This window comes from Lontra canadensis, unplaced genomic scaffold (assembly GCF_010015895.1).
Source record: "Lontra canadensis isolate GAN:19392208 unplaced genomic scaffold, GSC_riverotter_1.0 scaffold66, whole genome shotgun sequence".
In the NCBI taxonomy this organism is placed as follows: domain Eukaryota; kingdom Metazoa; phylum Chordata; class Mammalia; order Carnivora; family Mustelidae; genus Lontra; species Lontra canadensis.
The window spans coordinates 7451201-7474497 of NW_022631060.1; the positions used below are offsets into that span (position 1 = coordinate 7451201).

The following is a 23297-nucleotide window of genomic DNA, read 5'->3' on the forward strand; positions in this document are numbered from 1 at the left end:
GCCTGCTGGCACCGCCGGGATTCTCCCCTGACTCTGGGAGACCTGCGTTTAGTTCGAGTGCGGCCGGGGGCTCATCTCAGAGGACTTCGGATACATTCTTCCAAATGGAGCTCCCTTGGGGGTGCTGTGTGTGGCCAGATCAATATCTCCGGTTTTGTGTTTGACCCCATGTTCGCCCCCTCGTGCCCTCCCTGACCTCCCTTGCTCTCCGTATGCTCTGTTTCCCCTCACCTCCATCCTCCGGAGGCTTGACTATTAACAGACCCCCGGGTTGGGAGTGGGAGGGTCCTGAAAGAGTTTTTCTAATGTTTTCTTGTCCCAGAAACCTAAAGAATGTCGAGAGCCTCGGGGCAAAACCCTGGCAGGTGGGCCTTCGTTTTCACTTGTGGGAGCACGGGCGCAGCATCTGACCGAGAAGTTGCCTGCCAGGAATGCTGGGGGCCCGAGACCTTTTTTGTGAAACCAGAAGAGGTTCTTAGCAGCTCTGTTGAGATCAGTTCTGTGACTCTGATCCTTAGCTGGCCCCAGACCTTCTGAGATTATTAGCAGATACTCTGTTTTTCGGGCAAGCCTTCAAGCATAGTACAGCTTTTTTAGCAGCTCCTGAACGATTCTCCCTTTAAACCGAAATCTCTTCAGTTTGTTCTCTCCTGTCTGCTAAGCAAAGTCTTTTTGGGTCAAGTAGAGAATTCACAGCAATGTGAACGGTTGTCTAAATAGGTGGGTTTGGAGGGCGCCTGGGGCGCAGTTCGTTGAGCATCTGACTCGGTTTCTGCTCAGGTCATGATCTTGGGCTCATAAGATCGAACCCTCTGTCAGCTCCACAGTTGGTGCAAAGTCTGCATGGGACTCTCCTCCTCCTCCCATCTCTCCTACGCACCCCCCCCCAAAAATAAATCCTAAAAAAATAAAATGAATGGGTAGACTTGGGGCACTTGAGTGGCTCAGTCAATTAAATGTCCTGCTCTTGGTTCCAGCTCAAGTCATGATCTCAGGGCTGGGAAATCAGGTCTCTGTGCTAGGTGTGGAGCCTGTTTGAGATTCTTTCTCTCTCGCTGCCCCTCTCCCCCAAATAGACAGAGAAAGAGAAAGGGAGAGACATAGGTGGATGGTTGTGTGGGTGGATTTAGTAAAGATGGGTCCTGGTCAGGAAGGGTAAACACTAAATGGGGGAAAGGGGTGGGGAGTAATTGATGTACAGATGTTCCAGGTGTGGTGCGGGCCCAAGACCAGCTGAGTACCCCTCGCCTTGCCTTGGCCAAATCCTCAAAACCAGCCACTATTTTAACTTGAAAAATGGCATTGGTAGGCAATTATGTCTGTTAATTGAACTGAGATTATGAAGATTTGATATCTTCTTTAGCAAAATTCTCACCTTACATTCCTACAGTCTTTTTAAATTCTGAAAAATAGTTTCATAAAAAGATATAAAGGAAAAGGAAATCGGGGCACCTGGGTGGCTCAGTGGGTTAAAGCCTCTGCCTTTGGCTCAGGTCATGATCTCAGGGTCCTGGGATCGAGCCCCACATCGGGCTCTCTGCTCAGCAGGGCGCCTGCTTCCCTCTCTCTCTGCCTGACTCTCTGCCTACTACTGATCTCTGCCTGTCACATAAATAAATAAAATCTTTTTAAAAAAAAAAGATACAAAGGAAAGTCACAGAAACATTAGGTGTCAGTGAATGCCTGGGCTGTTTTTTAAAGGTAAGACGTAATTGAAGATTAATGATGGGTTTGTATATGGTGGCCCAGCGTGGCCACGATGTCATCCCGGAGCAGAGCGTTTTCTGCCGTTCCCAGCCCTGCCTGACCCGGTGGCTCCGGCTCGTCCTCTTCTCTCCGTTCTCGTCTTCAGGGCCTCCACTTTTAGAGTGCTCGCTGCAGCCCACTGTATTTACTAAGCTGTCATGACCCCGTGTGATCAGGAGTCTGACTCTGTCCTCTCCCCGACCAGGGCCGAGGGAGGCCGCAGGCACGGCTACATGGGCCACCTGACGAGGATAGCCAACTGCATCGTGCACAGCACTGAGAAGGGCCCCAACAGTGCGTTAGTCCAGCAGCTGCTCAAAGGTGTGTGTGCGTCGTGAAAGTTCGTTGTATTTCTGTTGGATTGGGGTAAGGATTTAAGGGTAAAGTGCGAATATTTATGGTGTTTATAGTAGCAGTCTGTGGAGTTTCTTTATACTTTGCAAATTATCTGAAGGCCCAAATGAAGTTCTTGAGAGTGTGTTTGAACAGTGTAGTTCTTTGCTGTCTCATGCCTGCAGTCCTTTTAGTGAGTATTGGCAGGCTTGGCCGCACTACCCTCTCGCACCCGAGGAGCCTGCTCCATGTGCTGCTTGGGTGTGCACTGGGTCCCCACGGGCTGGCCGTCAACTCACTTGAGCTGTGACCACGCACGCTTTTTATTTTCTTCTGAAAGGCCCTACGTAGCCTGTGCATTGAGTGCCTTTAGCTGGGATATGAACACACGGATCCGCATGTCTGCCAGCTCTCTCCCACTGAGGCGAGGGATGGTGGACGCTGAAGGATGGTTTCAGTACCAGCGTTTACATGTCCTCATCCGAGGTGCCTGGGAAGAAATTGCTGGTGCCTCTCACGCGCGCCCAGGCGTGAGTCTCTCTAAACCGAGAGCCCTGAGAGCTCCGTGGACTCCAGGATGTGGGCCACTCCTGTGACTTACTCCCAACGTGAAGACCTTTAACCCTTGTGCTGCTGCACTCATCCCTACTCGACCTGCTAAAACTGGACGTTGTTTCCCAGTCTAGCCTTCTCTTTGTCTTTAAAGTATGTGTGTGTGTTTGAGAGGCTTTTGCTGTGGAGCATGAACTGAAAGAGTTGCTCCCAGGGAGGGGGCAGCTGGGGCTTGCCCCGCTGTAATTTGGCTTCTTGAGAGCGGAACAAGCCAGACCATCGCAACTGATGTTCTTTCCGTGGAGAAATGGTCCCGTGCGTTAGATTGGCCTTTGTTTTCCCGAAGTTGCTCTGCAGGTGGCGTGGGAGGGACACAGGCGCGCATGTGGAAACCACACTTGTCAGAAGACAGCTCTCCCAAGGCCTTCAAGATTATAGCCGTTTCTTTTTCTCAGAAAAAGTATTTGTGTATCTTTTTTTTTTTTTCTTTTTAACTTCTCTGGAGGGGCGCCTGATAATTCAGTTGTTGAAGCGTCTGCCTTCGGCTCAGATGGCCATCTCCGAGTCTCAGTTGTCAAGCCCCACGTTGAGCTCCCTGCTGGGCAAGGAGTCTGCTTCTCTCTCTGTCTCTGACAAATAAATAAAATCTTTAAAGATAAATAAATAAATAAAGTCAAATAAATAAAATCTTTAAAAATAAATAAAATTTTTGTAGTGGGTAGAATTTCACTGTTGCGTATGTATCTACATGTTGGCTTATGGGCACAGACGTTTAGGAAACAGCCAGACTGGGTTCCGTGGAGCATTCACTGGCCAGATGCCAGTCACAGCATCTGACGAGTGTGCAGGACCTTGCACTGGCAGCATTTCCTGAACTTGAATGATCGTGGAAAAGACCGCTTTCCCTCCCACCCTAAAGACCTGCTGGTTGCTCAGAAGTTTGTTGGAAACACATTTTCCAGGGTTAGTTTTTATCAAAAGATTTTTAAAAGCTTGTTAAATTTGCAGAGCTGCTTAAAACACCCTTGGCATCAAGCATGGGCCATTTTGGGGGTGGTTCTGGTTCCTGAAATTCCTGGGGCTTAGGCTATAGAGCATTATAAACTCTACTTCTCCAAGGGTACTCAGATGATGGGACATGTTTGCCTTTGATGGACCGAGTGGGCGGCACTCTCCTGGATGTCCCGTTTTTCTTACGTGTCTGTTACTGTTTCTTACATGTCTGTTTCTTACTGGAGGTCACTGGAGTGATGATGCCTTTTTCTCTGTCTCCTTCTGCAGACCTTCCAGACACGGTCAGGGAGCGATGGGAGGCGTTCTGCGCAAGCTCCTTGGGAGAAACTAACAAGAGGAACACGGTAGATCTAGTAGGTTTTACCAGGTCACATTTCTGTGAGCCCAGTGCTCTCAGCCTTTGCCCGTTTATTCAGATATGGGGTCTTTCGTTTGTCTTGGTAATTTGGGGCCAAGAATAAGTTTATGTTCCTTTACCAGGAAGAGAGGTCAGTGTTCTCCCTATTGTTGATAACTTGTCTAGTCAGCTCCCAATTTCTGCCTGGGATGATCGGAGGGTACAGAGAGGCCACTGAGTTCTATACTCCCCGCCCCACTCTTTCCTTCAGCATCCCTGCCCTTAGCACCTCTGTTCTTGTTGGGTTTCTCGCCGTATGCCTCAGCTAAGCCTGGGCCATTAGAAACCGCAGGATTCCTTTGGATATTTTCTAACGTTACTCAGTTAAGTTTACCCGCATTTTAGATTGTTCCCAGGATGGGGGCGTGGGGTGGGATTTTGTAGGTGACTTTGAAACCCCATCTTTAACAGATTAGTACTTTTAGCCAGGGAATAATGGCATTGATAATATTTTTAAAAATTATATTGGACTTTGGAATGTATTCTTTGTTTTTTTAAACACACTAAGATTTAAGGTAAGTATTGCTTTTGCCTTTGCTTTTAAAGATAGGGAAAAGCATTTCCTTTCATAAGCGCATACCAGCTGATTGAGGTGGTGGTAGTAACTCTCTGTGGAAGTAGGTGTGTAAAGCATTTACTTCTGTGATTGCAAACGCAGCAGCCGCAGTCTGAGTTGCTAATACTCAGGGATGCCTGCTGGTTAGACACTCAGGCGTTTGGCAGCCTTATCACTTCAGTGCAGAGTTTAGAAACAGAAAGGCTTTGAGGGCTGCAGGGGTCACCAGGTCTGCTTGTGTCACACCCCCAGAGGGCCATTGCCTCCTACTTGATAGATTAACACATTTGGTTATCTTTATCCAGACTCTTCACAGATTGGTTAAGCAATGGCTTGGTAAGGATGGGGGTAATGATAGACTCAGGGGGAATTGGAAGAATTACAAAGTTAAGAGGTGACGATAAGGGGAGCTGCATGAGGCCATTTAATTAAACTATGTCTGATGGCCCTCTGTGTCTCAGTGCACCGTAGCCTAGCAGAGCAGCTGGCATCCACTTTGACAGCCCTGAGTCATCAAGGAAGAGTTAAGTAATTTTTGATGAACGTATAATCCACAGTGGATTGCTCTTTTCCCCAATCAAATTGGTTAAAAATCTGGATAATCAGGGTCTTATTGTAAGGTGAAATTGTTCTCTTATACTGTTAAATTGAACCATTTAATTTAGAAGCCACATATTGGTCCTGTGAAGGATTCAGGCAGCGTGGTCTCCTTTAAGGGATCTTTGTCTTATTTCTTATTTGTAAAGGACTATTTAGGAATATTAATTCTGATTTTGTTTGGGAAACTCCTTTAAAAATTGTCCCTCAAAGGATTGACTTCAGAAGTAGACTTCAAAAATGTACAGTTAAACTTATCAGAAGTTTTCCAAAAATTTATCTTGGGTAACTCAAACTCATTTCTCTTGTGAGCAGTTCTGTGTAAGGCGAGATCTCATTGCAATTCAGCTAACACTCAGCTAGTTTGCACAATGCCGTCAGTGATCTGGCTGTGACTGTGAACGTGATGTGCGCCTGCGTCATAGAACGGGAGCACGCGGTGCACAGTGAGCGTGCAGCAGACACGTCTGCCATCGGGACTGCTGTACGTGTGTTGAAGGGAAGGTTATCCTGGCCCACCTGTCACTAGTAGCAGCTTAGTTCTCTTTTACTAAAAGTGGTCCGACTTCTCGAGCCCTGTTGACACCGCTCATGTCGCATGTTGAGTAGCCCCACTCTGTAATTTTATTGTCTGTTGGGACCAGGTTGATGTCTCAAGACCTGTTCAGTTCCTCAGTCCTGGTGCCCAGTACTTAAATACCACTTCCCTTTAAAGGCCTTCCAGGAGGGAATTTGCTCTGGTTCATATTTTCAGGGGTACACAGGTTCCAGGTTTTGTGGGTGCTTACGCATCCTAGGCCACGAGGGAGATTGTCACTGCAGCCTTCAGGCTTTCCATTGTGGTGCCCAGATTTTCAGTTTATATCCTGGGCTGGGTGCCGTGTTCCAGGGAATGTTATCATAAACCCAGCTTGGTAAATGCAGTGGGTCTTGCCGTTGCAAAAATGTGCTGTAGAAAGGGTCCTCGTCCACATAACGGAGCAGAAAGTCTAGATAAAAGCGTTTCAGACACATTCGTTTCTGAAACTGGCGATTGAGTAATAGACTGCTTGGTCCCCGCCCCCTCCCCAAACAGATGAGATAGATCCCCGTCTTGATGCCTTGATTTACGAGTTGGTTTTATCATGGCTGTGATACCGCTCTTCCAGTATATTTGTAGGACTTGAGTCGGTTTGTAAGTTAGCACCAAATGCTTGGGTTTTGCCTTGTCACATGGGCCTGGCCTGGTCTTATGTTCTGGCCGCAGCAAGGATGCGTTCATTAATGCACCAGATGCTCACCTGTGCTGCAGGCTGTGGGCCTGAGGTCTGCTCACCCAGGGAGGAAAAGCTGTGCCAGTCCCAAGCTCTTACCACTTCTGGGGCAGCATTTTAATGACCCCCTCTCGGAGGTCTTTGAAGCCCTTTAGTCTGTTCTGTTGAGCTCATCACGTCAGCAGTAGCTCCTAGATTGTTGCGTTTTTATGTTGGGAGTTTTATTATGAATGGAATTCGGTGTGTTACTTCCATCCAGAGACCTCTCTGTGGGTCCATTGGTAAAAGTTGGTGAAGATTTAGACAGTATGCCTAGGTAACCATAGGAGATGTGTTGGTACTGGCTTTGGAATGCTGAGTTCTCTCTGTTCTCTGCCTTCCTCTCTGCGGGAGAGAATGGTTTTCTTTTAAAGTATGGGTGCTTCTTTCTCATCACTGATGGGCTCCTCTAGGGAGGTCGTGGAGAACGATACACGTGTGCAGTTGTGACTTGCCTACAGATCGCGCAGATTGGGATGGAATGGCCCAGAGATTGTGTTTCCAGCCAGCTCTGGTCATATAGGTGCCAGGGGTCCACAGCAGGATCCACCGTAGCCGGGAGGAAGAGTCCGACGTCCACATTGCACTTAGCTGAACGTTCCAGTCGTGCTTCTGGTCTTCTTAGTGAAGACGATCAACCGAGATGAAGAAAACACTTGCTTTTCCCGTAACAACAGTTAATAAAACTGAAATTTCATTATGAAAGAAGGGAACGTCTCAAAACCTTCGCTCACTGAAGCATCAAGAGGACACTTAGAACACGTCTGCCGTGGTCAGAGCGCCCCTACGCACTCGTTACTTTTTTGAAAGTTACGACTCTGTGCTCATTCAGTGTCGTGTCGGTATTCATTAATCCGGTAAATATTTGAGTGGCCGCTGTGTGCTATGCACTGAAGCGGTTGTAGTACACTTGTTGGATGAAAACCCCTGCCTCAGCGGAAATGGACGACCAGATGGCTGGGTGGACTCCAGGGCCGGGAGCTGGGGTTTGTTTTGGGCAGAAGTGCAATTTAGGACTAGGTAGTCCAGGAAAACCTCATTGAGAAGTTCACGTTTGTGTAGAAGCTTGAGGGAAGTGAGCGGGGAAGAGCTAGTGCAGAAGCTTGGGGGCGGTGTCCAGAGGGGGAGAATGGGATGGGAGGTCCAGGGGGCTTTCTTGCAGGCCAGATCTCCTCCTGCTTTTAATCCACACAGGCCCCTGGGTTGTGACCTTCGTGAGATGAAAAGCCATTAGGTATGGAATTAAGAAGGGACATAATTTGGTGGACATTTTAGAAGGTTGTTAAAGCTGCTGGGTTGAAAATAGACGGTGGTGGGGCAAGAGGTCGCGACAGTGACAGTGGTAATCCAGACCAGAGATGGCGGCGGCTTGCACTGGAGAGAGGCGATGAGAGTGATGAGGAGCCATGGGCTTTTAGGTGCTGTTTTGACGGTGGAGTGACTAGATGCGGGTGGGACAGAAGAAACCAGAAGGCCCAGATTTTAGCTGAGGAGGGAGAGGGAACAGGGGGCATCTGCCGAGATGAAGATGCCTCAGAAGGGGTGTGTTTGGAAGTTGTGGCTGGGGACTCTGGTGGCTGTATTTGTGTGACAGACTAAGTGGGTTCCAGTGAGCAAGCCCCCCCCCCCCACACGGAGGGTACGGTGGACTCAGTCGTCTTTGTGGCCTGTTCTGTTACTAACGGTTTCAGACCAGGTGTGGGTAGAAGCAGAATCACCGCATCTTTCAGTACGTGGATGCAAAAGTGCACGCTTGTGGCATTAATAACTTTCTAAAACTTTCTTGTTGGAGAAAAAATTATTTTAAATTCCTCTCAGAAGTGCTTTGAGGATACAAGTTACGGAGAATATGTAAAAAGAGGTCAGAATGTCTGGCACATAGTAGTTACTCAACAAAAACTAATTTCTTTCTTACCTTTCTTTATGAACTTACTCATTTGGTAGCAAAAGAGTAAAACGGTCAGTGAGGAAACATGCAGCCTGTTGGAACTTGGACAACAGGACATGCTGGGAGTAGCCAAGTCTTCATTGTTCCCTGTTCAGTTGACTTAGCTTGCTCTTTGAGTTGTTCTGTAATTCTGCACCCTACCATGAAGTTTGCACTCCTAAAACATACACTGGGTAATACGATTCCTGCACTAACTTGCCCCTGAGGAGCCCGGAGTTCCTCTGAATCCACTGTAGTAGAAGTGGATTTGACCTGCTCTCGACTGCATCCTCCTGTATGATGCCAGCTGCCATGACCAAGCAGTACTCCTCCCCCTCCCCTCCGCACTCTGGCCGGGCTCTCCTGGGACGCCCCGCCCCCACGCAGTCCGCACAGCTTTTCCCGCCAACTTGCTAAAGCTGTGGCTGAGCCGAGAAGTCTCCCTTCGTTGATCACAGATTCTGCCTCTGACTTCGTTGGCCAGTTTCAGAATCAGAGTTGAAGCTCTCTCTGCCGCAGGGCGGAAGGAGAAGGAATTAACTATAAACAGTGGGTTAATCCTTTGGCATAGTATCTTTACCAAAGATGGTCAAAGGAAAAAGAGGTTGATTTTATTCAGGCAGTGATGTATTCAGAATTTCATCAGCCATACCACATACAGGCCTATTGGGATTTGCCTCTGGGTTTCTTGAACCAATGCTGGAACACCACAGAGCAAACCAGGCCAGAGTTCTGTAGCTGCAGGCTCTTAGGCACAGCTCCAAGGGTTGGCAGGTCCCGGCCACTCACATCTTCCCCCAGTGACAGTGCTCTCTGCCGGTTACACTTCTGTGAAAAGTGAAGGGTGAATCACTCAGGAAATAAACACTGTAAGTTACCCTCAGACGTGCAGTTGCTTGTTTTAGAATTTTACCGACTGTTCCTGTTTGTCATTGGCGATAGAGCAGTGGCTATTACTTGTCCTCTGCCTAGTTGTTTGTATGTCTTCCTTTCTAAATGCTAATACATTTCCCCAACACTGGGTGTCATTTATAAATTAATAAAAAATCACCCCCGTGAATTGTTGAGCAGCTGACGTTTGCATTCGTGTTTAATTACTGTGCGTTGGTTGTAATCTTGAGGGCAGGGCTACATTTTAAAGGCCAGAAGATTTGGGGTCTTCTTATGAGTGGGTTAATACTGGTTCAGAGTCACATTTAGTGCTTATGGACAGTGTTTTTCTTAGAGTGGACAGGCATCGTGAGAAGGTAAAGTGAGATGCTGTATTTAACCTGACCTTCCTGGTGGCTTAATTTAACCCCCGGGGACTGCAGTTTTCCAAACTTCAAGCTGGGTGCTTAACAAATTATGTTTTATTGGAGCCATTTCTTCTACCTTCCCTTTGTAAACATTAATAATTGGAGATAATTGTTAAAATCATTTAAATGGAGTAACTGACCTCTTGCCTGTTTTCTGGTGGTATTAGTAATGAAACAAATTAAAATACAGATGGGCAGAGAAAGGACAGGTAACCTGACCATCTGATGGAGTGAGGTGGGCCTTTGAATTGTTTGGGTGGGTTTTACAACTTAACTGTTACTTACTTTTGTTCTTGCTGTTGTTACGCACTGAGAGACAAACTAAATGTAATTTTTCCTTTTAAATGCTGATACAAATGTCCAAAACTTTTCTCTATTAAATAGTTTTTTACGTTTTTATGCATATAGGTTACAACCTGCCATATTCATTCATCCAGTGATGATGAAATTGACTTTAAAGAAACGGGTTTCTCACAGGACTCTTCTTTGCAGCAAGTGAGTCATGCCTAAAGCTTTGCTTTTTGTTTTTATTGTAAATGCTTGGTCTAGTTGCCGTCTCTGGGCTCCGGAGGCAGATGATGCGCTAGGATGTGATTTGGGGTTCCTTACTAATTAGGCAAAAGCGTTTAAAATAGCAGGTGTTGGGTGTGTGAGAGGAGATTGCACTGATTATATTTCCAGGAAATGTTCTGTACCTGGTAACAACAACGCCAAGTTGGGTAAATTCTCACATTTGAATGAACTGAGCGGCTTTGTGAGTGTCTCAGACACGCTCCTGTTGCAGACCTGTGCCGGGTCGTGTTGTTGCCCCAGGAGTGCTGTAGTAGAGGCCAGCGGGTGAGAGTAATATGGGAGTAACGCTCTTAACGTCAGTAAAAGTAACTGTCAAAAAAATCTCTAAAACTAAGTGGCTTACGTGTTTCTAGTATCTTTGAGGTCTTTTTAGGGACTCCCAAATTAAGTTTTCCTTGAAGTAGTTCATCGCCACCCTCCCCTCCTGCCCACATTCATCTATCAGACATTTACACTCTTCGTGGAGGAGAAAACAAGATACAAAAATACATGCACTGATTGATCCATCACTCACTGGTGGTTCTTGGGGAGGCGACCAGTGATTTCGCTGTCCTGGGTGCGGACCGGCTTCGGGCTTCTGTGGTAGAAGCCCCTCGTTCAGGTTACCAGCTCGTCATGTGGAGAAATCGTCCTCAGTCAGGACCAGGCCTCGGCATGTCACTTGCTCGGGTGTGGCATGTCACTGATGGAGTCTCCCCACCAAGCACCGAGCGTTTGCTTGGCCTCTTTTTTCTCAGTGTCTAAGGCCCGTCTCTAACCAGGGCCAGGGTGAAGCTGCGGCCCGCTCTGCCGACCGTCTCGTGGCATCCAAGTAGGCTGTGGGATCTGGTAAAGCTTGTACTAAGCGGCTGCTTGGTTTTCCCACTCACGTATTCAGGCCGGGTCTGAAGTGGTGTCTCAGTGTGCTTCTGGCTTCTCCGTTGATTTTTTTTTTTTTTAAGATTTTATTTATTTATTTCACAGAGAGAGATCACAAGTAGGCAGAGAGAGAGAGAGGAGGAAGCAGGTTCTCTGCTGAGCAGGGGGCTGTGAGCCCCGAGAGGGAGCCGTGGAGCACTGCAGCCCCTTACTGCCGCCCTCTTGCCTTGGCTTGCCATCAGCCAGCCCTGGCCACCGGGGTGCCCACATGGCTCATTGTGGGTCGTTGTACCCACCGGCACCTCTTTCTTGACCCCAGAGTTCTCGGGTTTTAGTCTGGGAAGCCCTTGGACCCTAACCTTTCTCCCCCACTGAAGCCCCTGGCCTGGCCTGGCAGGAACTCCGGTGCTGCCCGCTGCCCCGCCTCTGGGCTGAAGCTCGGGGCTCTGAGCTGTCAGTTATCAAGGTGACCCTGAACCTGAGGACACAGCTTTAAGAAAAAGAATGCCCTGACACCCATTTGTAAATAAGCCAAAGCCTTGGAACCCTGGGCGGCTGATTTCATGTAGGAGTGGTTACTTTTAGTTACCTGGAGAGTGGGTTCCCTTCTCATGAAATCTGATTCCATGGCTGTTGTGGGGAGACACTTTTCTGGCGTTTTTGGGAGTTGACTGCTAACATGCACTTGTGGCTGTCCCCGTCCCAGAAGTGCCCTCCGCAGCCTGCCGTCCTGTGGCGGTCATCACTTCGTGGGACCCTCTGAAGTAGGAAAAGTCAGTCCTTTCTGCTGGACAGGCCTCTAGTAAAGCGAGAATAGATCCGTCATGGATCATTCTGCAAATAAGAAATGTGTTTCCAAACCACTTCTGTTTTTAATTTGAGAAGACAAGTTTTAAGTTAACTTAAGAATTTTATGCTGGTCTCCATTATAATTAGAATATTAGTTTATATATATCCATTACAGTTTCTCATTCACATTTGAAATTAGGTCTCATGTGGGTAAAAGCCTGAGTGTGGAGACTTAGGGCAGGTCATTTAACAAGGACACCTGACCGTGTCACCTGTGGGGCTGTACTTGGCTCTGGGAATAATGCCTCACGGCTCTTATGCCCCCCACCCCAGCCCATTTGGTTTTGTCTTCTGTCCCTTCTGGTGTCCTCACCTCGAGGGTTTGACTCTTCCTTCCTTCTGATTCGGTTTGGAAGAGTTGTGGTGGGTGAAGAGGTGTTCCTCTTCCTGGGTCAGGAGAGTTAGGGCTGGCTGCTGCAGATGGGCTCTAGAGGCCTGATTCCCCCCGCCTCCCTCCTCCTTGCCCTCCCCTCCCCCTCCCCCCTCCCCGTCCAAGCAGGCTTGTTCACAGGCCGTCACAGAGGTGGGGCACACCAGGGCTCTCTGTTGCCTGAGTGGCCTCTCCAAAGGGATTTGCTTAATAAAGCGATAGGCTCACTTGTCAGTGACTTGAACAGTCCCTGGCTTTGGCCAGGACAATGGCTCTAGGAAGTGTGGGTTTGGGGGTTTTTTTCTTAATAATTAAGTGTCTGATAATTACACAGCCATATAGTACTTTCCAGACTTAGATTTCTCCATGTCCAGAGTAGTTTTTCTACAGCTTTAAATACAATACAGTAACGGTCTTCATGAATGTGGCTCTTGGAAGGTCTGATTGCTTTATTAGTAAAAATTATATTTTGAAACCTGAAGTTATTTGCTAGCTTGTATCTTCCTAGAAGCCATAATACACTTATGAGGACTACAGTTTGTTGGTTTTCTTTTGCCTGTGTTATTGCGTGGAAGTTACTTGGGTCTGCCGGTGGCTATATATCTCCCTGGGTGGATGACTGAGTAGATAGGGAGACAGACAGTGTAAGTATGTGTGTACATATGTATGGATATTTGTACGTACGTATGTGTACTCACACGTACATTTACAGTGTATTTAGTATTTGCATGCTCTTTATGGAGCATTTAAAGAAACACTTTTGGGAACTTTTCTTTCCTCTTGGCACCCAAAGATTCATAATACAAACACCGGTGTGACAAAAAAATTTAAAGGGAAAAAAAGAGAATCAGACAGAACACCTGGGGAGGGACCTGTTCCCTTGTGTGACCGTTTCTAATCTGTAAATAAACTCAGAGCCCGGCTTGCGCTGCTTGCTCAGAAGAATGATTTCCTGGTTCTTGACCGTATCTTCGAGGGCAGCACACATCCCACTTTACCTTATAAAAGATAAAGATGCAATTCAGGGGTATTGGCTTCTTTCTTTTTATTTTATTTTATTTTATTGAATTGGCTTCTTTCTTGTTGGTTTTTATGAATATGAGTGCTACATGTCTGATTTTTCATTCATATGTCCAAGACTCAGGCCTGCCTGGCAGAACTTGTCCCTGCCCTTCTCCATTCAGCCGTACTCCCATGGCTCAGCCTTAGTGCGCCTTACCGAGTGCCCTCCTGTGAGGGTGGCCCGCTGGCCCCCACGTGCAGACAGTGTCACCTCTGTGGGCAGGAAAGGGGATGGCATGGAAGTGTGCGAGTGAGCAGGTAGGGCGGTGGGGCTCTTGCGCTAGAAGACAGTGAGGTTTTCGGTTCTTGGTAAACTAGATGCTGCTTTTTTCAGACCTGAGGAGGAGATGCCCTCCAAAGCCAAATATAAGGTTTATTTCGTAACCATCTTCAGTTGGGGTTGTCCGTGCCGCAATGCCCTGCTGCCAGTGTGAGTCATCAGGACCGAGCGCTAGAGGCATTTTCCAGCAGACGTGTGCAGGGTGGGATCTGTGGGCTCTGCTCCAAAGGAGAACCAGGGGGGCTTGGGGTTCACTCAGTTGTAGCTGCCTCCGTCCCAGCAAGTGGCCTCGGGTGTGATGTCTTTAGTTGAGCCGCAGCTACTGCTCGTACCTCTTGTGTGGGGCTCGTCTGCAGGAAAGAGCTTTCCCGTCTGTCCAGAGCTTTCTCCACAGGGCAGCACGCACACTGGGATTTATTTGCCTCCGTATTTAGTGCTTGAGGTCGAATGAGGAGTGGCACCTGCTTACCTTCACTGTCCTTCGCTCCTGACTGTACGACACTGTGTATGACACAGTTGGGAGATTTCTCTTGCTCTGTTGGGCCTGCTTGTTTCAAATAAGAAGCTCAACATTTTTGCAAAGTCCATTCTAACATTCCCCCATTTCTCACCCAAGAAAACCCAAGTGCTCCTGGCGCTCTCTAGAAATGGTGTAGGAGACAGAACGGGTTCCTCTATGGATCTTAACAGTGGTAGGCTTTTCAGAGTGATGTCGGATCGGTGTTAAAACTTTGTCCTCTCTCTCTAAGGTAGGTAGGGTAGAAGCTACGTTCATACTCTCCCAGCCTCTGAGACGGAAGTCTTCTTTTAAGAAAATGCAGTGCCTGAGCGTTGTGTTGTAGGGTGGTGATTGTGATTACTAGCTGTTCGACCGCTGGCGCGATGTTCCTCTAGCGGATCAGGGGTGGGAGATGCGGAGGGAGGTCGGGCGGTCACCACTTACTGCATCTTAGCTTAAGGTTGGTTGTGTCCAGAGGTGATGATACATCTTATAATTTCAGACTGTCAAATGTCACTGGATCACCTCTTCCAACAAGACTTAATCCAGACCTCTCTCTGAAGATAATTCGCAGTAGAGGACAGAGTGGTCACTTAACATTGCTTACAGTGATGTGTGCATTAGAATGACTTGTGGGCCAAATTCCAAACATTGCCTTTTTTGGGAAAATTGTGTCTGAAATTATTTGATTTTTTTTTTTTTCCTTAGCAAAACACACCAACTTTTTAAGCCCTAAGGCTGTAATAAATTAGTAAGATGGTTTCTGGAACACAAATGGGCAAATAGTATGTAGAATGTCATTAGAATCATTATATCACTGTCACTGGTCCTGGGGTTGCCAGGCCTTTTCTGATTATCAGATGCAACAAATGACGTCCAATTTTATTGACCAGTTTGGCTTCAACGATGAGAAGTTTGCAGATCAAGATGACATTGGCAAGTGAGTATATTTTCCTGTTTCCCTGTCTCGTGCACTCCTCGTTGTCATTCTCCTGGGCCCTGGGGACTCTTCCACATCTGTGTGTGGGAGGAGCCTGTCCTCCCGAGCTGTCCCTGTCATTCGGCCTGGCAGGCACTGAAGCACCCAGAGGACCAGCAGGGATGAGAGTGTCCCTCCCGCCGAGGGGCTGCCGCTGGGCTGGCCTCTCTCACAGAAGCTTGTTCGTAGTCAGACTGAGCTGCTCTTGGGAGCCAGAGTGGCCGTTCATCCCCTTTCCGCTGTCGCGCTGGGGGAGCGAGTCCCTGCTATAGTCGGCGGGTTGGAGCGGGCACAGTCCCTTCACGTCAGCAGCTGGCATCCTGTTGTGGCAGGAGCAGCTCACTGTGGGTGCTTGCCCTGGTTGACTCACCGTAAAGGGTGCTTGGGTGTTGGGAAGGCAGACAGACCGCTCGTTCGGGGGCGGGGACCAGGAGCAGGGAGACGGGACTGAGCGCTGCTGTACCCAGTGAGTAAGAAATGTGTGGGAGACCCACGCAAATGAAAACAAGTGGCCTAGCAGCTGGCCTCAGGAGAGGAGAGGTATTTATAAATGAAGCATTTACGCGAGGGGTATTCTAGCTCATTGAGAACAGAGCTGTCAGACGGCTTCCCTCCCGGGGCACTGCCTGGCGGTGCACATCTGCTCCTGGCGTCTGTGTGGCTCCTCGCTCGCGGTTGGGTCCTCATGGGTTGATGCCGGCCGGCGGTGCTGTCTGCTGTCACCAGCGGCAGTTTCTAGCATGCGAGAAGCTCTGATGGTACCGTGCGACATGCTGTGTGAGTGCCGTGGATGGAGGCTTCACTAGGTTAAAGGCTGTCGGCTGCCCTAAAAATCCCCTCGTTTCGATCCAAAAAAGAGCAAGAACTGTCCACGTGCTGTTTGTGTCTGTACCCAGTGGCGCTCACCCCAGAGCCCCCAGGCCTCCCCTGTCTCCACTCTGAGTAAATGTTACTAGTTAAGAATCCATCTCCTTAAAATTTATATTGGGTGCTCGGAATAATGATTGACCAGGGCAGGTCTTGTAAGAATTCTACTTACTCAGAAAGTATGTTTCATGGGCTAGGAGTTTTTACCCCTCCTTTCTCCCTGATTATGCCATCTTACAGGATTGGGGGCATGTCTGTTCTGTGTATGAATTTGGGCATCCCTGGAGAAAGCTCTGACAGCTCTTGGGTACTTTTCCATGTTTTGACTTCTTTCTTCTTTACAAGTAGCCTATTTCATGGCCAAGTAAGTAAGGCCCAGAGAACCTTGGTTGTTGCCATGGATGTTGAAAATCTATGGGTGGGCTTTGGGTGGGTGTTTATTCTCTTACAAGGCCTCCCTGCCTGCCTTTCCACCCCGTGTGAGTTCCTTAATACCAAGGGAAAAGGCATCATTTAATGCAAGCAGGTTTTGGTTTTTGTTTTGCCTGTGGTGATTTTAATGATAGTGCGAACATTTTAAATTTGAAAAGTTTCCTGAATAGTTGCTGTCAGTTTACAAGTAATTAATTATTCGTATACTTCTGTTTTGTTTACAGTGTTTCTTTCGATCGGGTATCAGACATCAACTTTACTCTGAATACAAATGAAAGTGTAAGTATCGGGCACCTGGGTGGCTCAGTGGGTTGGGCCGCTGCCTTCGGCTCAGGTCATGATCTCAGGGTCCTGGGATCGAGTCCCGCATCGGGCTCTCTGCTCATCAGGGAGCCTGCTTCCCTCTCTCTCTCTGCCTGCCTCTCTGTCTACTTGTGATCTCTGTCTGTCAAATAAATAAATAAAATCCTTAAAAAAAAAAAAAAGTGTAAGTATTAACGTTTCATCTCGCGAGCACCGAGGTGCCTATGGGGTGGCCGGGGGGGCGCGGGGGGGGGGGGGGGTCCGGCAGGGGGGACACCGATGGCGCAGGGATGCCGCCCGCGCCAGGCCCCTTTCCACTCCAGGGAGGCTGGCGTTACTTCACCCACTCACATGGCCTGTCTGCTTCCTGTGCAGCGTGGTTTAAGATGTGGCAGGGCTGAGAATACCGGGGTCCCTTATGATTGCAGTGTAGACGTGTAGCTTCTAAAGATCGCTGTTTGGGTCTAGCCAGCCGCCTTTTCCTTCAGCTGTATGTGAGCCGGAGAGAAACTTGGGCTGGTTCAGGCCTGGCTTGGCATGCCCAGGCCCGGCTCGGATAGCAGGTTAGCCCCATGAGCAGGTGACGTGGGATTAGTGTTGTTTGAGTGGGCACAGTCTTGATGTTTATGCCGATTAGCGTGAGAGACCCCAGTTTATCGGCCGAGGTGCGAAGGTGGGAGCTCCTGCTCGGACTCGTGGTGCTCCTCACTGCTGAGCCGGACTGGTGAAAGCGGAGGACGCCGGGGTTGCTCTCCTGTTAGGGCTGGTGCGGGACCGCGTCTCCGGTGGTGGGGCAGGGGAGCTCTCAGAAGCCGCCCAGTGCTTCGCCGGATGAGAGGGAGTCCATGAGCGCAGTGTAGGCTCCTATGGGCCTCTTGAATCCAATCTTTCGGGGGAACTTCTTTAAAGTTTTGAATCCGTTCTTTTTGGGAGAACTGTCTGTTGTTCCACAGAAGCTGACGTTAGATGCTTTTACATTTTTATTTTGGTGTATGTGGTAGGCACTGTCTTTGAAAGGAAATGAAGGGGGCACTTGGGGGACTTGGTCAGTTAAGCATCTGACTTGATGATTTGAGCTCAGGTCCTGATCTCAGGGTTTTGAGATCCAGCCCTGCACTGGGCCCCGTGCTCAGTGGTGTGCCGGCATGAGAGTCTCTCCCTCTCCCTCTACCCCGCTCATGCTTGAGCACGTGCGCGCTCTCTCTTTATCTCTCTCTCTCTCAAATAAATCTTTAAAAAGAAATGAAAAATGCAATTTATACTGGTAACTTTTGGAGAAAATAACCTGATTTTTAAGTTTGTTTTGTTCTTTTTCTCTCGTTTTTATTTAGGGAAATATTGCCTTGTTTGAAGCATGTTGTAAGGAGAGAATACAGCAGTTTGATGATGGTGGCTCTGATGAGGAGGACATCTGGGAGGAAAAGCACATCGCCTTTACGCCAGAATCCCAAAGACGGTCCAGGTGAGTCTGTTGACAGTAGCAGTAATACCCAGTGCATACAGTAGGTGACGGCGAGGAGACATAACACTGTACCTGTGCAAGTGTACCTACATGATCTAGGGACCAGTGCTTTTGTCATGGTCATACATGGCCTTGTTGGGTCATGTGGGTGGCTCAGTCAGTTGTGCGCTCTTGATCTCAGCTCAGGTCTTGATCCCACGGTTGTGAGTTGGAGCCCCCATTGGGCTCTGCACTGGCGTGGAGCTGACTTGAGAAAGAGAAATGCCCTTGTTAGCTGATGAGAGGTGGTACCAGTACTCCTGTCTGCAGTGTGACAGTGTGGATAAGTCAAGGTGATGAACTTGAGAATCCTGGAGGTGTTAAGACATAGTCCTAAAGCGTCATGACACAGCCTTTTCTGAGTGGGAGGCGCTGCTGAGTGGTGTCGCGTACAGTGCTCTGAGTAGATGGTCCCTTCCCGGGAACAGTGGCAGCATCTGCGGCGTGTAGTTTCCTGAAAGACTAAAAGCTTCCCTGGGAAAGAGAAAAGTTACTCTAACTTGGGGAGACAGCGTCCTGCCTGTGGGGATCCTTTGGGATTAGTCCAGTTGGGTGTGTTTCCTCTCTAATTTGTTGAAGTGACTCCGGCCGGAGAACCTGCAGACGTTTGCTGCAGTACACAGGGAGTTCTCATTCTCTCAGTGTCCATCACCACATTCTTCATGCTCGGGTGAATAGCAGCTACACCTTCATTTTTATTTCATTTATTTTTGATAAGTAATGTTTCCACATGGCATGCAATTCGGAGAAAACAGGATATACAGGGAAAAGTCAAACCGCCTCCCAGCCCCAGTCCCCTGGCGGTTTATTCTCCTTGCCTAACAGAGCACGCCGCCGCCACTGCCTGTTCTCCGTGTGACCAGCACTTACGTCGTGTCTCAGGAAGGCTGCCGCTGTGGGTTACAGGAGCCCCAGCTGTGGTTCACACCAGAGAAACTATTTGTCTCGTGATCCACAGCTGTTGGAGGTCATTAACGCTAGCTGCTTTCCTCACGCCCACTTTCCCATCTTCTCCACGTTGGCTCCTAAACTCTGTAATCACAAGGTGGCTGCAGCTCCGGACCAGGAAGCAAGAGACAAATCTTCGCGGTGAACTTTTTTTTTAAAAAGACAGAGCCCTCGTCAAACTGGTTTGTCCCCATTTGCTATGAAATACTGGTCCTCATGTGAGTGGATTCACTAAATGGCCATTGCCATCCAGGCTCTGGGGGCAGACTGTCCGCACGTGTTGTTCTAGCGGTGTGGCACTGTGGTAGAGTGTGGAGAAGTGTGGTGGTGAAGACAGTATCTGGAGGACGTGCGGAAGGAACACAGGATGATAAGAAAAGGCAACTTTTTATTATTTTTTAACAGCTCTGTTGAGGGATAATTGACTATAATGAATTTCATTTATTTAAATTACATAGTGCGGTAAGTTTGGACCTATGAATGTACCCACGAATACATCCATGAACCCATCTCTCAGTCAAGATCATGAACTTGCCCATCGCATGCAAAAGTTTCTTCCTGCCCTTTTATATTGCCTTTCCCCCATCTGCTTTTTGTTCCTTTAGAATGATTAGTGTTTTCTAAAGTCGTATATAAATCAAATTGCACGTTATCTACTTAATGGTTGCCTCTTCCACTCAACATTATTTTGAGAGCCATTCGTGTTGGGTCATGTATCATTCTTTTTTATGGTTGAGTGGTGTTCTGTTGAGTGGGTGTACTACCCACCGAATGGGTGAATTTGTTTATTCGTTTGCCTGCCAATGGACATCTGGGTTTCTAGTTTTGGGGTATGATTCACTTGAGAATAGACTGTGGCAAGTTAGGGATGTATGTTGTGTGCCCTAAAGCAACCAACCCCTCAGCAACAAAACAAGAAATTATAGTGAATAAGCCGACAGAGGAAATAAAATTATAAAAATTATCTAAAAGAGGGCAAAAAAATAAAAGGCAGCTGGGACACGACCAGCATTAAACCTAGGCAGCCCCCTCAGGAATCATTGAATACTGGTAAGTAAGTGAGCCCCAAACCCCAGTTAAAGTGAAGAGATTGTCAGATTGGATAAAAAATCAGGTCTAACATAGCTGCCTACAAGAACCGAAATACAAAGACACAAATTGGTTAGAAGAAGAGGTAAAGCATCTACATGCTTAATAATAAGGCGGATTTCAGAGGAAAGGGCTGAAGGAGGGGTCATAACAGGGTCAGGTCTTCAGGAAGACGTAACACTTCAGAATGTCTACGTACCTAATAACAGAGCTTCAAAATAAATTCACGGAGCAGAAGCTGAGGAAACTGCAGAAGCAGCAGACAAATCACAATTCTGGGCCCGTGATCCCACGCTGCTTCTCCGGTGACAGACAGTGGGCAGGACTCAGCAGACACACAGAACACGTAACACTGTCAGCTGCCGTGGTGCTGCTGGACGTTTGGAAAACACCGCACCCAACAGCAGCAGGACAGGCCCTGTTTCCAAATGTACACGAGCTGCTCGTGCCAGGAGAGATCATGTTTGGGCCATAAAGCCAATCTCAGTAAACTCCAAAAGTTCAAGTCCATCATGTTTCTGACCCCAATGGAATTAAATTAGAAATCAGTAACAGGGGCGCCTGGGTGGCTCAGTGGGTTAAAGCCTCTGCCTTCATCTCAGGTCATGATCCCAGAGTCCTGGGATCGAGCCCCACATCGGGCTCTCTGCTCAGCGGGGAGCCTGCTTCCCTTCCTCTCTCTCTGCCTGCCTCTCTGCCTACTTGTGATCTCTGTCAAATAAATAAATAAAATCTTTAAAAAAAAGAAGATTCTGAAACTTAAAAAAAAAAAAGAAATCAGTAACAGACCTCTAGAAGACCTCCAAGTACGTGGAAACTAAATAGCACGTGAGTTAAAAAGAAATCAGAGAGGGTACTCAGAAGATCATTTTTTTTTACTGCTTATATTAAAAAAGTAGAAACCTCTCCAACCAATGACCTTAGCTTCCACCTCGAGAAACCAGAATGTAGGGCAAACGGAAAAAGCAGTGGAGGAAATGGTTGCAGTCAGGAGCTGTTCTTTGAGAAGATTCAGGAAGTTGGTGCACCCCTGGGCAGAATGGTCAGGAGAAGAAGGATTGGCTCGCACCGGGAATGAGCCAGGCAGCATCACTGCTGGTACTAACGGAATAAAAAGGGAATATTGTAAACAACTCTGTGCCAATAACGCTGACAACTTAAGATGATCTTTGAAAGGCACACAGGCTACCAAAGCTCAGGTGCCCCCCCAAAAAGCTAACCCAAATAGTCCTGAATCTGCTAAGGAAGTTGAACTTTCAGCTTCAAATGCCCCACATACACACAAAAACTTCAAGTTCAGATGGCTTCTCGGGTGAATTCTACCAAATGTTTCAGGAATTAGACCAGCTTTATAAAAGCTTCTAGAAAATGGAAAAGGACGGAATAGTGCGCATGTCATTCTACAGGGCCACATCAGTGTGACCTGATAACCAACGCTGACATCACAAGAAAAGTGACTCAGTTATTCTCCTAATATGGACACAGAAACTCTCATAATGTGGTTTTAGTAAATAAATGCAGTAACACTACATCACAACAGAAATACTGAGTTGGTTTGACATTTGTGAAAATGAAGCAGTAAGCATGTGGCTGAATCCAACATCTAACCCTGTTAAGAGTTCTTAGCAAACTGCAGACTGAAGAGAATTTCTTTAACCCAGTTAAAGCTTCTGCAGTAAACCTACAGCTGGCAGCATGGTAAAAACAGGATGATTTCCCCCCATGATCAGGAACGAGATAAAGACCTGTGCTCTTACCACAGCTTTTCAGGATTGTTGCTAGGGCTTCTCACCAGTTCAGTAAGTCAAGAAAAAGAGAAGCTATCTAGATTGGAAAGGAAAGGAAAGGGTGAAAATTATCTTTATTCACAGACAATAGTTATTGTCAGTGTAGAAAATCTGTCGAAATCTACGAAAAGATTATTAGAACAATTAAGTAGGTTTGGCATGATTGCATGGGACTAGGTCTGTATACTTGTAGTTCTCTACAGTTCCAGCAAACAGTTGGAATTGAAGTTACCAAGTAACCCTATTCATAGTAGCATCAAAATATTAAATATGTAAGGATAGATCTGGCAAGATGTGTAAGACTTGGATGCTGAAAATTACAAGGCAGCTGAGAAAAATCAAGAATTGATAAATGTTTATGATTTGGAACTCAATATTTTTAACATGCCAGTTCTCCCCAGATTGATTTAGAATTGGTGCGATCGCAAGTAAAATAATAGGTTTTTTTAGTAACTGTCGACAAGCTGGCATTTAAATGGAGATGAAAATGCAGAGGAGCTAGAAGAGCCAAAACAGCTTTCATGAAGAACGGAGTTAGAAGACAACGGTCCCTGATTTCAAAATACAGTAATTGAGACCGTGTGATTAGTAAGACACAGTAGTTCCGGGCACGGAAAAGAGTATAAACAAGTAGGTGTAGAGACAGCTGACTTGTGATGGAGGTGCAAAGGCAGTTCTGTGGAGAAAGGATAGGCTTTTGAACAGACATTTCTAGAACAGGTGAACATCTGTATGAAAATGAGCTCGGTCCCTACTTCTTACCATATATACACATGGATTCCAAATGGATCATAAAGCGTCAGACTATAAAACTTCACAAGAAAATCCTTGTGACCTTGGGTTAGGGAGAGATTTCTGAGCTGGAACGCTGGAAGTGCTGTGTATGAAAGGAACTTTTCATAAACTCAGCTTTGTCAAAACGAAGCACTTCTACTCGGCTAGTGACACTAGTAAGAAGGGAGGGACAGTGCACAGACTCGGGGAGGACATTTGCAGATCACGTGCCTGACACAGGCCTCCTCTGGAAGGTGCATGAAGGCGTCTCAGGGCTCTGAAAGAATTAAACCAGGAACCTGTTTTTTGACCGGTGCTAGAATGAGAAGAAGGCCTTCAGGAGAGATGTGTGGGTGGTCGGTCAGAACTGAGAAGCAGCTCAGCATCTTGGCCGTGAGGGAAATGCCACTGAGC

At 47.5% G+C, this 23297-nt stretch overlaps 1 protein-coding gene across 16 annotated transcripts in view; it reads left to right on the forward strand.

The window, feature by feature from the left end:
* Window positions 1-23297, forward strand: part of PPP6R3 (protein phosphatase 6 regulatory subunit 3) — a 142228-nt gene that overhangs the window by 102988 nt on the left and 15943 nt on the right. For 4 of the 16 annotated variants that reach the window (XM_032879679.1, XM_032879692.1, XM_032879678.1 and 1 more), the window contains 6 exons: window positions 1952-2067; window positions 3913-3998; window positions 10121-10207; window positions 15046-15143; window positions 16706-16760; window positions 18116-18246. In XM_032879679.1, coding sequence (XP_032735570.1) covers window positions 1952-2067; window positions 3913-3998; window positions 10121-10207; window positions 15046-15143; window positions 16706-16760; window positions 18116-18246 — 573 coding nt within the window. The remainder of the gene's footprint in view (window positions 1-1951; window positions 2068-3912; window positions 3999-10120; window positions 10208-15045; window positions 15144-16705; window positions 16761-18115; window positions 18247-23297) is intronic. The other 12 variants (XM_032879683.1, XM_032879684.1, XM_032879685.1 and 9 more) reach the window with 7 other exon arrangements.